We start from the raw sequence: 18,437 nt of genomic DNA on the forward strand, positions 1-18,437 counted from the left end.
TGATACAAGAATGTTTCCAGGATGAGGTCTACAAATTTACAGGTCCAAAAATCTTCTGTTTCTGGTGGTGGTGGTGGTTTCTGAGTGGTGTTTGGATGCTTTGCAGGTACCCATAAAGGACTTGGATCCCAGTAGGTGGAGCTCTCAGAGGCAGTAGTACTGGCAAACATGTAGTCAACTGACCTGACATGACCTAGCCTCCCTGACCCAACATGAGCTGGTGTTATGTTCCCTTACCTGATCTTTATCTTGAGATTATCTTGAGATGATTTCGGGGCTTTTGTGTCCCCGCAGCCTGGTCCTCGACCAGGCCTACACCCCCAGGAAGCAGCCTGTGACAGCTGACTAACACCCAGGTACCTATTTTGCTGCTAGGTAACAGGGGCATAGGGTGAAAGAAACTCTGCCCATTGTTTCTCGCCGGCGCCTGGGATCGAACCCAGGACCACAGGATCACAAGTCCAGCGTGCTGTCCGCTCGGCCCACCGGCTCCCCCGGCATCAGGACGTCTTCAAATTTTGGCAAAGTTATATTTATATTTTGTTGTATTGCTCAAGTTCATAACAAGATCGTATCCTCAATCCTCAACGCTCCTTAAGCATATATCTATCACAACCAAGTTACCAAAATTATCATCTTTAGCTTCCTAGTAAACTCAATAAATAAACTTAGTCTTCAAACCCTAAATTGTTTTCTTTTAACATTTAAAATTAAGTATCGTTTTCTAGTATTTTCTGGCCTGATCTTTAGGCAAACAAAAATAAAAAATTAAATATTTAATCAATGCCCATAAAATGTACATCTTTACTGTAATTAAAGTTGACACTTAGAATAAAAAACATGTAACATACAGATTGGTTCTCAAACATTTATGTATGAAGTAATGACTTTTATTGGAATTATAGTTCAAGAGAATATTTTTCTATTTCTATGACTATTTCTAATCAATGTGCCTTTTTCAGCAACAGATGCATCACATGATATTTACAACCACTGATTAATACAAGATAGAAAATACTTGAGCAATTTAAAGTTAAGATCAAATTCAGAAGCATCTCATGGCTCATTACCAATTTGGAGTATACCAATACTGCATTAGGGTTTGCAAGGCAAAATATAGATCTTTTGAAGAAATGTTGGTCCACACAACCTTCCTTATATCACTAAAATTCTAGCCACTATTCTAGTGGCTAGGCTCGAGATAACGCATCAGCTACTACATTGTCTCGCCCCCTTATGTGCGTTATCACCAGGTCATACTCTTGGAGCAATAAAAACCATCTGGTTAACCTCTGGTTCGCATGCTTCATTTTTCTCAGGAAAACTAGGGGATTATGGTCTGTATACACCGTCACTGGGTGTCCTCCCCCACTCACATACACTTCAAAATGTTTCAATGCCATTACCAGGGCCAAAGTCTCTTTCTCGACCGTACTGTACGACCTCTGGTGCTTAACGAACTTCTTCGAGAAGAAGGACACGGGGCGGTAAATTCCACCATTCTGCTGTGTCAGTACAGCTCCGGCCCCTATATCACTGGCATCCACAAATAACGTAAACAGCGCTCCAAAATCTGGCGACACTAGTACAGGTGCCTCGGTCAACAGTCTTTTGATCTTTTCAAACGCTTCTTGTGCTATTCCATTCCACTCCCACTTTTTGTTCTTTCATAGCAAACTCGTCATAGGAGCGGCTATGGTGGAGAAATTTCCGCAGAACTTCCGGTAATATCCAATCATACCGAGGTATCTCAACAATTCTTTCTTACTCCTGGGCACTGGGAAGTTGTCAATGGCCTCCACCTTTGTTCTTACCGGAGCAACCTCGCCTTGCCCTACTATATACCCAAGGTACTCCAGGCGGGCTCTCCCAAACTCACTTTTTATAAGTTGATCGTCATGTTGGCCTTCTCCAATCGATCAAACAAATCTAAAGATTAATCCACGTGATCTTTCCAGGAATCAGCGAACACTACAATATCATCGATGTACACTGCACATCCGGTCGCGCCTTGTAATACCTGATTCATTACTCGTTGGAAACAACTACCACTATTCTTCATTCCGAACAGCACCACTTTATATTGGTACAAGCCGTCGGGTGTCACAAACGCTGAGATCCTCTTGGCCTCCTCGGACAGGGGAATCTGGTAGTATCCCTTCAGCAGGTCTATTTTCGAGACATACCGTGCACTCCCAATCCGATCTATGCAATCATCAATGCGTAGTATCAGGAACGAGTCAGCAACTGTGACTGCATTCACTTTCCTATAATCAGTGCAGAACCGGTAAGTGCCATCACTCTTCTTCACGAGGAGGCACGGCGAACTCCAGTCACTGTTGCTAACCTCTGCCAAGTCGTTATCTAGCAGATACTTTACTTCTGCTCTCATCGCCGCTGCTTTCTCCAGGTTAACTCTGTAAGGGTGCTGCTTGATGGGGTCAGCACTCCCTACATTCAATTCATGCACCATTCCGCGGTGTTTTCTGGGCACGTCCGTGAATAACGACTTATTCCTCCGTAGGATCTCCACTAGTTCCTGGCGTTGGTCATCCTCCAAATAACCCAGACGCTCACCTATCTTGGCCAGGCTTTCCGTATTCGATATCTTCGTGCCATCGGCCCTCTCTAACTTACAGTTCTCCTCTTCTATTCCTATGCCGTCTCCCACACAAAGCACAGTCATCAGTGACGGGGTTTCTATCTGTTCTTCATCGCCTAGAGGCTCATCTCTATCATAGTACCTCTTTATCATGTTCACGTGGCAAACCTGCGACTTCCTCAGATGATCTGGTATGTGTATTACATAATTCACATCCCCTAGTGCCTCCTGGATGGTATATGGTCCACTCTACTTATTGTTTCCTCCCTCCGTTTCCTTGTCTTCTTCTCTTCACGTCCAGAGTCAGACATCTACTGTCTGTACCTCCTCTGTCGTCTTCACACTTCCATCTACTGCCATTATACTTCTGTCTCCCGTCATCATACTTCACTCCCTCGTCTTTACCGACTATCCTCCCTTTCATCTCCTCATTTATCCGAGACCTCATCCTGTTTGTCTTCCATCAAGTCCTCGGATTTCTTCTATTCCTCCATGCTTGTATCATCATCCTCTTCCCACACTTCTCACCTCTATACAACTCCATCTCTTCTCCGTTCCCTAAAAGTTTCTTCAAGCACTGTACTACACCCAACAACACTCGACTGTACATGTCGCTTTACCTCTCCTAGAGTGCTCGTAAGCATCTCTCCACACATACTGTCTCTTCTCCTTTCATTTTCTCGGCTATTACTCTTCTTCACTATCTCTCCTCCACGTTTTCTGTATAACATGTCAACTCCTGACACCTCAAACAACTTAACTCCACTATCCATATGCCTCTGTGCTCGTGGACAACTTGACGCTCTACTCCTATCCTCAGTATGTCCACATCCTTCCTCATTTCTACTCAGCAAGTTGTATTCACCTTCCAGCTCTTAATTTCAGCGGGCTGGGCTCTACTCAAGTCCGCTCTCTTCACAGTATTCTTCTTTGGCTGCGGCATCTTCACTTCTGGCCTCACCGAGACTTCATCTTCCTGAGCCGGACCTTCCTCAAATAACCACGCTATATCTACGACGATATCTTCCACCGGTTGAATCGACACCATCTCATCTTCTCCAGCGTCTTCCTCGTCGGCCACCTCTGCCTTCATTACTACTGAGACAAGGTACTGAATTGCTTGGCGGTCTCCTGACTCATCTCCTCGGATGTCAGTCAGGTTCACACTCTCAGGTGTCCCACCCATGCCGTGGCCTTCTGGGCACTCCTCTGGCACAGTCTCCGCCATGACTCTTCGCAACACCTTTGTCCCGCACAAGTCATTCCCCAGGATCACTTGGACTCCTGGAACAGGTATGTCGGGGCACACTCCCAACATCACCTCCGCCGACAAATAATCTGACTTCAACTGGACAGCACACATGGGCATGTCACTCTTAGACAACAACCCATGTACCTTTATCCTCCTACTGCCAGCTAACAGTCGATCGTTTCCGATCAGGCCTCTCAGAATCAAACTCTGATTGGCTCCAGTATCCCTGAGGATACTAACCTCCACCTCGGGTAGACCCTCTATGCCGACCCAACCTTTACTAATGAACGGCCTATACCGCTCGTTCATCAAATCTACCTTACCTTCTGTGGTTTGTCTTGTTGAACATCAACGTACTTCTTCCGGGGATCACACGTGGTTAGGGTCACGACTCTCTTGCCCTGCCGATAATCGCACATCATGTGACCCGATCTGTTGCACTTGTAGCATCTCATTTGGGAGAAATCTTTCTTATACGCCCCCGAGTGGCTCTGATTCTGCTCACTCGTATTGGAGTTCCTCAGGTCAGGCGTACTACTCGTAATCTGTTGAGCTTCATTGGACTCTTTTCTCCTCTGCACATTTTTATTTTCCTGCCTACTTCCAGCAGGCAGACTCGGCAACTTTCCTTCCTGGGGCTTAAAACTAGCTGGTCTGCTTGTCTGCCCCCCAAAACTTCTTCCTCCCCAGACTCCACCGGATCTGCTATTGCTGCGTCTCGCCTCGCTTCTCACTCTGTTCTCCCTCAAGCTCTTGTATGCTTCAGTAATCATATCCGCCCTATCTGCGGCATCTTTCACCTCCTTTACCCCCACTTCTTGGATCTTGAACTTTGTTTCGGGATGCATCATTTCTAAGAACTTTTCCATGGCCATCAATTGCTTCAGGGCAGCGTAAGATCTAACTCCGGCAGCCTCAATCCATTTCTGGAATCGTCTTTCAAGATCCCTTGCTGTCTCAGCAAAAGTACATGTTCTAACCTTCACCATCTCCCTGAAGCACTTGCTATAAGCTTCTGGGGTTAGCTGAAATGAGCGCAGTATACTGCTCTTTACTGTGGCATAATCCTGGCACTCTTCCAGTGACAATTGGGTGTATGCCTCCCTGGCTGCACCAGTCAATCTTAACTGGACCAGCTGGGCCCATTCCTCCTGTGGCCACTCCTTGATGCTGGCTACCTTTTCAAAGTGCTCAAAAAAGCTCTCCGCCTCTTCGGGAACAAACAAGGGAACGTCCTTCTCCCTAACCCTAACATCTGGTGAGTGTGATAACTGGGTGGTGCTCTCTGGCAACCAATGTTCAATCCTTTGCTCAGCCAAGATTCTATTCGCTTCTATCTGCATTTGTTTTGTTCTCTCTTTTTTTTTTCGACCTGGGCTTTTTCTTTCTCCACCTCTAGTCTTGCTTTCTCTTTTTCTTTCTCCATCTCTAGTCTTGCATTCTCTTTTTATACCTCCAGTCTGGTTTTCTCTTTTTCCCTCTCGGCTTCATTTTTCATCTGGAGTTACAATTTCATCTTTTCCAGCTGGAACTGTCTCTCCTTGTCCTCACGCTGCATCTGGAGTTCTAGCTGAAATCTCTCCAGACTCCTGTTCCTGCTACTGTGCCTACTCTTACTGCTCCTACTCGATCCCTGGGATCTCACTTCATCCTGCCCATCATCCTCCTTTCCACTTTCAGCTTCTTTTTGGGCTCCTTGTTCTGCCGCTTCACTTTTGGCTCTTAACTGCCTCAGGATCTCATCCTTCATCCCAGCTACTTTAGATGCTTTCAATCTAATGCCACATTTTTCTATTTGTTTTAATTGATCCTTCGTGCAACCTTCCAGGTCCTCGGGCTTGCCTGACTCCACAAACGCTTGCACCTTATCCATCTTGTCCTGTGAGTCTTCCCAAGAGAGAGAATATACACCTGCGGTCACACAGTGTATCTATTTCAACAAGGGGTGTACGAATCTACTCTTGGACAGCGTGTGGGTGTGTCAGTTCACTCTCCTGGACACAGGCCCCCAATTATTATATTGTGGGTTGGGTGTTAGTGTGTCGTTGTTCCTTCTCTACAGACAACCCAACCCAAAACTCGGTAGAGTGCTCATACTTTACCAGATCACCCTGAGCGCTTCTGGCTCTTGGAGAGGGGCTCAACGTCACACACTTAGGGGATGCGGCTCCAATACTTAGCCTCGTTGTCACGTGCACACACCCACTCGAGCAGCTGTGACTCCCCACTCTCTCCTTATGTGATATGATCTCCTCAATCCCCTTTGACTTATTAGTTTTCCGTTCTACCCTGTACACAGCTGTGGTTCTTGGTTCTTTCTCTCTCTCTCTCCTTCTTTCCTACTTTCTGGGAAGCCTCACTAGGACAAGGGCAAACACCAGCAAATTTGAATACATTTACTGGACAAAGCACATACAAAATACATACACACATATAATAATAATAATGAATCCTACACTCTATACTATTTCAGTCAGGTTGCACTCCAACACCATCAGAACTCTATCATCTGCTTATCAAGTGGTATCCTATCTCCTGATTCACCACCTAATACTACCAACCTCCTCAAATAGGTCAAGTCTTATAACACATTGTTGCACTATCAGCAAGAGAATATATATCTATAAACACATACAAGGAAAGCCAGCGTATGGCTGCAATAACATAAATATTAGCATAAATGTTCCTTGATATACAACAATGATCAATCGATCACCCTATCAGTCCTAGAACACATATGTATGTCTCTGTAGGTAATCCAGCCTACGACTGTAACTCTATACTTCAGTATACGTCCTCTTTGGCACAAAAATGGCAAACAATTACTCACCTTTCACTGCGTCTTGCACGCTAATGACAACCAAACACTCTACCAACCCCCTACAAGTAATCAACCAGAACTTCCCTTCCACATCTGGAAGTTCACTACCCTGACATCTATTTCAGGTTCTTCCGGGTTTATCTACCAGGATCTTCCGCAGCTCCTCCAGGCTGCTACACCATGAAGTTTTCCTTGAGCAGCTATGGTGCTTTACCACTTCTACTAGGGTCCTCCACAGCTCTCCTGGCTGCTACACCATGACGTTTCCTCGAACAGAACTGGAGTTTTGCCACTGTTATTACAGAAGCACGTGATACTCCTCTTCACTGCTTCTCCTCACAGCTCGAGGTTCTACTCTTCACTGTATGGCTACTCTCCCTCAGAGTACACTACTCCTTCAACAGTCTTGGAGTCTCTTCCACTAACTCACTCTATTGGCTCGAAGTCCACTCAGCAACTTCTTCCAAAGACAAACCTGCAACCCATTGACACACCAATAAAAATGTTTCCTTATAAACACATAGACGAAATAATCCACACAATATGTTTGCATCCAACATCTATCTGCTCTCTACATACTGTGAGAGCGGACTCCCCCGTTTGGGCTGGTCCATGCTCCACCCGGCCAGGCGGCCCTCGAGGCAGCTACCCCGCCAGGAGCTAGGCTCCTTCAGTCACCTGCCAGCGCTCAGAGGACACGGATGTCGCTCCATGCTCCAGGATGTTCCTCCACCTCCACTCTCTTATTTAGGCCTTCTGCCTTACCAAAACATGTCTAACTTATCAATAAACATTCACTACTGTCGCTGGGCACACGACCAACTACAAGTAATCACTATAAACTGGCTTAAAATCGTGCTTACCACAGATTGTCTAGTCGAGGGCGCTCTCCCTCTGACTCAGTCGGATCAGGGCGCTCCCACGGCCCACGATAATGTCTCTGGGCGGCTTAACAAACTCTCCTTGCCGTCCAGGACTTGAGACCTCACGTTCCCAGCTCGATTCTACAGCTGGAACGTCTGCACACTTCCTTTCTCTAGATGGTATATCCAACAGGGGATCCTCTCCAACAGGAGCTCAAACGGAGTGCAGCTTCCCCTCGCGATGTCTGGTACTCAAATGGGGGTGAAAGCCCTCCACGAAGCGAGCCTTACGCCTCCAACAAATTACCCACATCTCATAACAAGTCATTTATCTATTTTCTTATTCACTGCCCACATTCTTAACACTCTCCTGGATTTTCCACTTGGAACTATGGGCGTTTTGCTTAACTGCTTGTCGGATCACGACGTAAATTTACGGACCGTGATATAGTGGGTATTTACTACTTGATCGACTTGGGGTTTGTATGAATATGTTTGCCATTAAATTTTTGTTTTCTCTAATAGGCACAGTGCCTATTTGAGAAAACGGCAATGTATTGTAACTTAGAGGAGAGACTATTGAGTTGGTGACACAACGAGGGTAATCGCCCACTCCACACACTCTTGTGTTGGCCGCGATCATGATTCTACATTTATATGCATATGTCTGTGTAGAGAATTTTATTCTGAACACTATACAAAAAAAAAAACGGAGTGAAACAAGTATAAACTTGAAAAAACATGAGCAAAGTAAAAACTTTTTACGCTCACGGGTACAAACACGCGTAAGATTTTATTTGCCGCAAATTTATTTGACGCTCTGTTGGCCAATTCTACCCATGTTCTTATAGAACTTTCTATTGTTATATATAAAACTTTCTATTGCGAACACATTACTATAAAAATGAAATACGTAGCTCGAGAAATAATGTCAGGACAGTGAAATAAGTCTAAACTTTCAAAGCGCTGCATCACAACAGTGTCGTCGCTGCTGAAATCACAGCTAACGCTTCGCCCAGTTCCCACACTCGTGCGGAACATAATTAGACATTGATAGGCATATGTCTGGGTGGGGAATTTTATTGCAAGTTCAGTGATATCAAAATAAGCGCTGTAGGATGACTGTGAGGCTGGCAACAAACGAAAGAGTATGAACATTTACTTCCTGTTTGGGTGTCACGGTGAGTCATCTTCGTGTTTATTTACTTCGTGGTGGGATAGCAAATGCTTGGGTGATATTTTATGCATATGATCTTGTAGAGAATTTTATTGCCAACGCATTGATACCAAAATGAAAAACATAGCTCGAGAATTGATGTTAGGAGCGTGAAAAGATTATAAACTTTTTTGTGTTTACGCTTGAGCGCCCAGAACGCCGCGCGCACAACCCGCTTTTTTTTTCAGCGAGTGCCGCGCACTAAAGTGTTAAATTCTCTATAAAATTCACCCAATTATTTTTATATATGAATCTTCATGTCTGTATATCTCCGACCTCCTAGTCAGGTCAGACTTGATAGAATAATTCTAAATGGGGAGACTCGTTTTTCGGCTACCTGGGATCATAAAAGTAGGAAGGGGGAAACCCCAGATAGAGAACCGGAAGGGAGGCTATCCAGGACAGGAGGCAAAGGAATAGGGGAGGAGGTGGTGGGTGTGGATGGGTTTAAGGCCTGGAAACGGTTGTGAGACTGAGGAAGACGGGAAGGACGAGGAGAGGTAGAACACAACATGCGAGCGTAGGAGACACCCGCGAAAGGGGTACGACGACGAATGTTACGACCCTGGGTTCTTCAGTGGAAACCAGAGGTCAAAATTTAACTAATTAAGCTACGTTAGAGTAGGAAATCGCAACCCGATGTGTCTTTGTTTGTATCTTCCCTGCCAGACGTAAGACTATTCTTGTTTCTCAAAGAGCATTTAAAGACTGAGCTGGGGGTTGATTATTAAATAATAACATAGGCACAACTATGCTTACTATTACTTTCTAATCATTTGTAAAGTAAACCTGAGTAAACTTGGTATAGGGCCGCAGAACGATTAGTTGAGCAGTCTGCCGGCAACGAGCCAGCTGGCTGGAAGCTGATCTGGACTGAAGCGGTCTTCTCTGGTTGCTGGCTGTGGTGAAAGGAACTCCCTCCTATCCTTCCTCTTCGTTTCCTTATTTCTGTGTCTTGTTCAAGTATATTGAGCACATCATTATTCAATATCTGGCATACTTATGTTCTATGTGTAGAGTAGACTATTTTATGTGTAGTAGGTGTTTTTAGGGTTTATATTACTAGTTATTCTAAAGGGGGTCCCATTGGAACCACGTGGTCCCCCTACCCTAAGCTGACTCTAACTTCAAGTTATTCAATAGCAGAGCTTTACCCTAGCTTGTGTTCAGTGTAAAACCTTGTATCCTGTCTATGTGGACCAAGGCTTTTAACGTAAGGTAGTGTGGTAAAGTTATTATTATTATTGTTATTGGTGTGAATGTATATGGGGGGCTGTTAAGGGGTTAATAAATAAGTACATGAATTATAGGAGTATCCCTTCTTCCTGTGTGGAAGTGCATTGATCAACCCTTAGACTGACATATATGGTCTAGTAGCAAGGTATTATTACTGTGGATAGTTTATTTTGGGGGCCGGGCCTTTTAGCTCTCCCATATTTGATACTCTGTCTTCTAACTACCCTTACCCCTTAATAGTACCAGTTTCCCCACAGCAAGCCCACCACAACGAACTTGGCGTCTCTTTTCAGGAAAAGACAGACGATCACGGTGCTTCAAGTTGAGGACGGCTTCCTTGAGTTTGTAGTGCATACATGAGCGTGAGAAGGTAGAGTGGGCTTCACCGTAATTGAGGCAGCGAGCCTGGGGAGAAGTGCACTCGGACTTATAATGACTATTGTCCCCACACATGGGGCACAGATACACAGTACTGGAGCATTTGAGGACACCGTGCCCAAACTTCCAACACTTATTGCAAAGTCTAGGAGAGGGAATGTACTCCTGAATGGAGCATCCGGCACCAGCAAGAATAATAGAAGGCGGAAGGGCCCTACTATCAAAGGTGACTTTTACAACTCGAAGGGGCTGACAGCGACGACCACGAGGGGGTCGAGTAAACGTGTCCACCTGGAGGACAGAATGGCCTTGGGCTTCAAGGATATGTTTAATATCCTCATGGCAATCTCTGAGGTCCCAAACACCAGTTGCAACATGGTGTGGGAGGAGAACAGTGCCAACACTGGCATTTAACCGAGCGTTTTTGGAGACCCGAACAGGGGTCTCTCCAATGCAGGACAAAGCGGCTAAGCGAGTAGCTGCATCCTGAGAAGGAGCGGCGACGACACGTGTACCGTATTAAACAAGGTGTTTATGGAGGGAGAAATTGTCAGGAGTAGAATCCAGATGGTGGAGATCAAAGTATTTAGCCCACGTAGCGGGACCAAACAAGGCATTGTAAGTATTATTACGGGAAGGGATCGTGCGAATGCGGCCGTGGCGAGGACGGCGTTGAGAACCCCCAGAGAGAGGGGGTAAAAGGCACAGTAGTCACAATGAGAGACAAAGCCGTGCCAGGAGACGAGGTGGTCACCACTGGGGGCTGGGAACTTGACCCTACCGCAGAGGAGGGAGGGGAGCTGAGAGGAGTAGTCAGGTCGTTGAGGCCTAATGCAGCGGGGGCTACAGGGCCTGGTCCTGTAGCCCCCGCTGCCTGTAGCCTGGTCCCCCGAGTCGGACCAACACAGTCCGACTCGGGGGCTTGGTTGCCCACCCCACGAGCCTGAGAAGGTACAAGGGAAACATTATCTGCCATGAAAACGAGGAAAACTTTCATTCACGAATGTGCCCCCACACCCACCATGGAGCCACAATTAGAGGCAGGACACCCAACAAGAAGCTATTGCCGATCTTGCCGAGGCCCCCCAGGGATGTGTCGTGAGTATATGCCCCACAAACGCCACCTTAAGAACCGTGAGTCCGTCGAGAGTGGGTTCAGTTACGAAAGGAGGATTGACAATAAAAGGGTCCCCTCGCTCGAGACGTTGGGTACTACAGTTCTACGGGTGCAAGAGTATGCCTCCTCAAACACCCGGGCATCAAAACAAAAGAAGGTTGAAAGAATAACCAGATCAGGCAAAAGGTCAGCAGGAAATGACAATTTGATAGGAGAAGAGGGGGGAGAACAATGAAACATGAGGAAAAGGAAAAGGGGTCTGGCAAAATTGGTAAAGGCAGCAGCAGGAGCATAAGGCTGCAAAAGGACAGAGGACTGACCCATGGAGCATCACACTCCGGCAGCTGCCCACCAAGCCCCCTCACGGCGGCAACGGGCCAGACAGTGAGGGGGCAGTAAAGAGTAAACTACTTTACTAAAGAGTATTCATTCGTCAACAGCTATCATCTTCGCTGACAACTTCACTACAACCTTAATTATTAAGCCTTAAAATCATCCAAAATACTAAAATAAGGAGACATAGGTGATATCTGTTTACTATAGGTGAACTATGTTAATTTTAATAATAACAATAATTATTAATTATTTAACTTTGCCTCAAGTCAACTAAATTTTCTTGAGTTTCTCAGTATAATGCTGCCCTCAGGCTGCTCTGAGGCAATCAGAGATGATAATCAATTGCCTCCTTACAAGCAAATGACTTAGCTAAACTTGGAGCACTCTGTGCTCAGTCCCACAAGGTCTCCGTGCTGTCCTCAGTCCCAAAAGGTCTCTGTGCTGTTCTCAGTCCCACAAGGTCTCCGTGCTGTCCTGTGTGCTCAGTCCCACAAGGTCTTTGTGCCGTCCTAGTGCTCAGTCCCACAAGGTCTCCGTGCTGTCCTCTGTGCTCAGTCCCACAAGGTCTTTGTGCCGTCCTCTGTGCTCAGTCCCACAAGGTCTCCGTGCTGTCCTCTGTGCTCAGTCCCACAAGGTCTCCGTGCTGTCCTCTGTGCTCAGTCCCACAAGGTCTTTGTGCCGTCCTCTGTGCTCAGTCCCACAAGGTCTCCGTGCTGTCCTCTGTGCTCAGTCCCACAAGGCCTCCATGCTGTCCTCTGTGCTCAGTCCCACAAGGTCTTTGTGCCGTCCTCTGTGCTCAGTCCCACAAGGTCTCCGTGCTGTCCTCTGTGCTCAGTCCCACAAGGCCTCCATGCTGTCCTCTGTGCTCAGTCCCACAAGGTCTCCGTGCTGTCCTCAGTCCCACAAGGTCTCTGTGCTGTCCTCAGTCCCACAAGGTCTCTGTGCTGTCCTGTGTGCTCAGTCCCACAAGGTCTTTGTGCCGTCCTCTGTGCTCAGTCCCACAAGGTCTCCGTGCTGTCCTCTGTGCTCAGTCCCACAAGGTCTCCGTGCTGTCCTCTGTGCTCAGTCCCACAAGGCCTCCATGCTGTCCTCTGTGCTCAGTCCCACAAGGTCTCCGTGCTGTCCTCAGTCCCACAAGGTCTCTGTGCTGTCCTCAGTCCCACAAGGTCTCTGTGCTGTCCTGTGTGCTCAGTCCCACAAGGTCTTTGTGCCGTCCTCTGTGCTCAGTCCCACAAGGTCTCCGTGCTGTCCTCTGTGCTCAGTCCCACAAGGTCTCCGTGCTGTCCTCTGTGCTCAGTCCCACAAGGTCTCCGTGCTGTCCTCTGTGCTCAGTCCCACAAGGTCTCCGTGCTCAGTCCCACAAGGTCACCGTGCCGTCCTCTGTGCTCAGTCCCACAAGGTCTCCGTGCCATCCTCTGTGTTCAGTCCCACAAGGTCTCCGTGCCATCTTCTGTGCTCAGTCCCACAAGGTCTCCGTGCTGTGCTCAGTCTCACAAGGTCTCCGTGCTGTGCTCAGTCCCACAAGGTCTCTGTGCTGTGCTCAGTCCCACAAGGTCTCCATGCTGTCCTCAGTCCCACAAGGTCTTTGTGCCGTCCTCTGTGCTCAGTCCCACAAGGTCTCCGTGCTGTCCTCTGTGCTCAGCCCCACAAGGTCTCCGTGCTGTCCTCTGTGCTCAGTCCCACAAGGTCTCCGTGCCGTCCTCTGTGCTCAGTCCCACAATTTCTCCGTGCCATCCTCTGTGTTCAGTCCCACAAGGTCTCCGAGCCGTCTTCTGTGCTCAGTCCCACAAGGTCTCCGTGCTGTGCTCAGTCCCACAAGGTCTCTGTGCTGTCCTGTGTGCTCAGTCCCACAAGGTCTCCGTGCTTTGCTCAGTCCCACAAGGTCTCTGTGCTTTGCTCAGTCCCACAAGGTCTCCGTGCTGTCCTGTGTGCTCAGTCCCACAAGGTCTCTGTGCTGTGCTCAGTCCCACAAGGTCTCCGTGCTGTGCTCAGTCCCACAAGGTCTCCGTGCTGTGCTCAGTCCCACAAGGTCTCCGTGCTGTCCTCAGTCCCACAAGGTCTCCATGCTGTCCTCAGTCCCACAAGGTCTCCGTGCTGTCCTGAGTCCCACAAGGTCTCTGTGCTGTCCTGTGTGCTCAGTCCCACAAGGTCTCTGTGCTGTCCTGTGTGCTCAGTCCCACAAGGTCTCCTTGCTGTGCTCAGTTCCACAAGGTCTCCGTGCTGTCCTCAGTCCCACAAGGTCTCTGTGCCGTCCTCTGTGCTCAGTCCCACAACGTCTCGGTGCTGTCCTCAGTCCCACAAGATCTCTGTGCTGTCCTCTGTGCTCAGTCCCACAAGGTCTCCGTGCTGTCCTCAGTCCCACAAGGTCTCTGTGCCGTCCTCTGTACTCTGTATTTCACAAGGTCAAATTCCTGACCATTCCCGGGATGCTGGGAATGATCCCAGGAGGAGGTGAAAATAAATGTCACCACTCCTTGCACCTGTGTGAGAAGGCCAGGTTCTGGTGCTGGTCCCCAGCAGGCCAATAGAACACCATGGCTGATGTGATCTAGTAAACAGTACCATCTCAGCATATACTAGCTTCACAGAGCCACAAAGGATTCCTCCCCACAAAAGATATTCAGTAATAACACTACATTTTTTAACCCAATTGAATTTATAGATAAAATCACATTACTTTTATGACCTAACATTTTTAGGCTTAAAAGACAATTTATTATTGTTTGATAACCCTTAAATTTTATTTTTGTCAGATTAATTGAAGCATACCTGAAAGAATTCCGTTGCTGAACTTGCTGCAGGAGCAAATCCCACAGTTGGATTTGTGGTTCCATACGATCGCTGCCCCCTTACCCCCCTCTGCTCGCCATTCACAAGGGAGTATCCTGATGCCATGATCTTGGTGTGGAGGCTGCAACAAATTCACTTTCTTAACGGCTTACGGATATTTGTGTAAAGAGTGAATTAGGAAATGTGTTAGGGTGATAATGAATCATTATGTTAGCTAGAGTTTCTCAATCCAGATACTGCAGGGATATCTCTAGTGAGATTAACAAATTTATAAACAATTACAGAATGAAGCAACATTATTTGGTGTTGTAACAAAGCAGAAAAATAACAATTTTTGTTCCAATTTGATATAAAAATGGAACGGGTTTAAATAAAACATGCCACAAACATTATAAATGAATCTCACAGAATAACAAAACAGGTGACAATCTTTGATGATTCCCCTCCTCACCGATCTGAACCGTTGTATTTTGTTTGGCAACTGACCAGATTACACTGCGGCATAATGTCATGGCAAGAGATACACTGTACTGTATACCAATATAAGGAACTCACTCCCTAATGATTTAAAAAATTGTCCAACTTACACTTTATTCAAAAGTACAACAATGAAGTACCTAATTTCATCTTAATATTATCCCACATTGTAGCTGGGTTCATTCTCGACTCAAACGCGGGAATTCTGGGTTCAAATCCTGGGCAGAACAGAAATGTTTATGCACATTTCCTATCACCTAATGCTCCTTGTTCACCTAGCAGAAAAATAGGAACAGTACCCGGTAGTGGAACAGTGGGGGAGCCGGTCGGCCGAGTGGACGGCACACTGGACTTGTGATCCTGTGGTCCCGAGTTCGATCCCGGGCACCGGCGGGAAACAATGGGCAGAGTTTCTTTCACCCTATGCCCCTGTTACCCAGCAGTAAATATTTACCTGGGTGTTAGTCAGCTGTCACGGCTGCTTCCTGGGGGTGGAGGCCTGGTCGAGGACCGAGCCGCGGGGACACTAAAGCCCAGAAATCATCTCAAGATAACCCAGGAGTTAGTCAGCTTGTTGTGGGGTTGCATTCTGGGGGTCAATAATTTGACCTCGGGGGGGGAAGGCCTGAAAATAAGCCTAACATAGCCTAATACAATTTGGCTACCTGTCTCTCGACAATGAACCTGTGGCACAGTGGTAAAGTACTCGTCCGGCACTTTTCAAGTGCTTTGGCCTGGGTTTGCATCCTGACCGGGAAGGCGCCAATCATTAACTGTACGCATCTGTACACCCAGCAGTGATTGGGTACCTGGCTGTTAAACAACTTGGCGACAAGACTGAGAGCTGTGGCCAACCAACCACTCTTACCCATCCCAAAATAATCTGAAATGACCTAACTTATCCTATTATCCTAATCAAAAATATCTTACCTTAACCAAATATATCTTACCCTAACCAAATGTATCTTACCCTAACCAAATATACCTTACCCTAACCAAATACATCTTACCCTAACCAAATACATCTTACCCTAACCAAATACATCTTACCCTAACCAAATACATCTTACCCTAACCAAATACATCTTACCCTAACCAAATACATCTTACCCTAACCAAATACATCTTATCCCTAACCAAAAATATCTTAACCTAACCAAAAATATATTACTCTAACCAAATATATCTTACCCTAACCAAATAAATCTTACCCTAACCAAATAAATCTTACTCTAACCAAATACATCTTACTCTAACCAAAAATATATTACCCTAACCAAATACATCTTACCCTAACCAAATACATCTTACTCCAACCAAATATATCTTACCCTAACCAAATACATATTACCCTAACCAAATACATCTTACCCTAACCAAAAATATCTTAACCTAACCAAAAATATCTTACTCTGACCAAATATATCTTACCCTAACCAAATATATCTTACCCTAACCAAATACATCTTACCCTAACCAAATACATCTTACTCTAACCAAATATATCTTACCCTAACCAAATACATCTTACCCTAACCAAATACATCTTACCCTAACCAAAAATATCTTAACCTAACCAAAAATATCTTAACCTAACCAAATATATCTTACCCTAACCAAATACATCTTACCCTAACCAAATACATCTTACCTTGAGGTTACCTTGAGATGATTTCGGGGCTTTAGTGTCCCCGTGGCCTGGTCCTCGACCAGGCCTCCACCCCCAGGAAGCAGCCCGTGACAGCTGACTAACTCCCAGGTACCTATTTTACTGCTAGGTAACAGGGGCATAGGGTGAAAGAAACTCTGCCCATTGTTTCTCGCCAGTGCCTGGGATCGTACCCAGGATCACAAGTCCAGCGTACTGTCCGCTTGGCCGACCGGCTCCCTCTTATATCTTATATCTTATATCCTATATCTTATACCAATCCTATATCTTACCCTAACCAAATACATCTTACCCTAACCAAATACATCTTACCCTAACCAAATACATCTTCATATGGGAAAATCCATAGTGAACTTCATATAATCTAAAATTGTCCAGGGAATCTCCCCCCAGAACTTCACTATAAACCACAGCCCTGAATAATTTTTTTTTTTTTTTTTTTTTTTTTTGAGATATATACAAGAGTTGTTACATTCTTGTACAGCCACTAGTACGCGTAGCGTTTCGGGCAAGTCCTTAATCCTATGGTCCCTGGAATACGATCCCCTGCCGCGAAGAATCGTTTTTTCATCCAAGTACACATTTTACTGTTGCGTTAAACAGAGGCTACAGTTAAGGAATTGCGCCCAGTAAATCCTCCCCGGCCAGGATACGAACCCATGACATAGCGCTCGCGGAACGCCAGGCGAGTGTCTTACCACTACACCACGGAGACTGTAAAAAAAAACTGTAGGTAATTCTTTATTACCTTAAAAAAAATATAAATTATTACCAGATATATGATATGAATTTCGTTTCATTCTGACTCTTCACTTACAGCCATCATTTCATCCCCCTCACTATGGATTTAGTAAAGTGCCGCAAGTAATTTCATGAGAGACAACTGAAATAAAAACGTCCTTATCTCAAAACAACTCCATCACAGGCCAACATTTTGCTACAAATTACCTACTTCAAAATCATTTAGGTTAAGGCCCTGCCAGAAACGCTATGCGTGTTTGTGCCTTTACAAGAATGTAAAAACATCATTGCTATGTACCCTCATAACCCCCCCAATGTACCTTCTTGTGTATATAAAGAAATATATATAAACATTACCTTGAGCGCGCGAGAGAGAGAGAGAGAGAGAGAGACTCCCCTCAGCTGACTGAGTGTTGTGGTCGCTTATCACACCAGACCATTCCAACAATCTCATTTTCTCTTATTATTTATTATTTTGTTATTATTTATTTATATATATACAAGAGTTCTTACATTCTTGTACTGCCACTAGTACACGTAGCGTTTCGAGCAAATCCTTAATCTCATGTTCCCTGGAATACGACCAGGTTAAATACGACCATACGACCAGGTTTTCTTGGTTAAAACCTTTTTTGTATATTGTTATGCCTGGATGTATTAGCTTAGGTTAGACTGTATTTGGCTGGGTTGTGTTAGGTTGAGCTAAGTCAAGTTAGAAAGGTTCCCATATATGTCAGCACCTGCATAAAGCAGTTTATATGCCTTGTTCCCCGTCCAGCGGGGCTGCACCTTCTCGTACTTGGTCCAGTCTCCGAACACGGCGCACATTATTAATATTTTCCCGCTCTTCTCAAAAATTGGAAATATTATTATAATACAAAATATACTTTACTGGTGTATTTACTTGTGTATTTACCACAAAATATAAATTTATAAATA

The 18,437-nt window shown here is 45.8% G+C and overlaps 1 protein-coding gene across 3 annotated transcripts; it reads right to left on the reverse strand.

The window, feature by feature from the left end:
- Window positions 1–525: 525 nt before the first annotated feature.
- On the reverse strand, window positions 526–18,320 carry LOC123747167 (uncharacterized). 3 transcript variants are annotated; one of them, XM_069313946.1, is made up of 3 exons: window positions 17,856–18,218; window positions 14,591–14,732; window positions 526–7,150 (listed from the first exon to the last, which is right to left on the reverse strand). In XM_069313946.1, the coding sequence occupies exon 3, from the start codon at window positions 5,195–5,197 to the stop codon at window positions 4,169–4,171; it is 1,029 nt and encodes a 342-aa protein (XP_069170047.1). In that variant the 5' UTR covers window positions 5,198–7,150; window positions 14,591–14,732; window positions 17,856–18,218; the 3' UTR covers window positions 526–4,168. The 3 variants fall into 2 exon arrangements, with proteins under 3 accessions (XP_069170048.1, XP_069170047.1, XP_069170049.1); XM_069313947.1 differs by lacking the exon at window positions 17,856–18,218 and adding an exon at window positions 18,239–18,320.
- Window positions 18,321–18,437: the final 117 nt, after the last annotated feature.

Source organism: Procambarus clarkii, chromosome 77 (genome assembly GCF_040958095.1).
Source record: "Procambarus clarkii isolate CNS0578487 chromosome 77, FALCON_Pclarkii_2.0, whole genome shotgun sequence".
NCBI classification, from domain to species: Eukaryota; Metazoa; Arthropoda; class Malacostraca; order Decapoda; family Cambaridae; genus Procambarus; species Procambarus clarkii.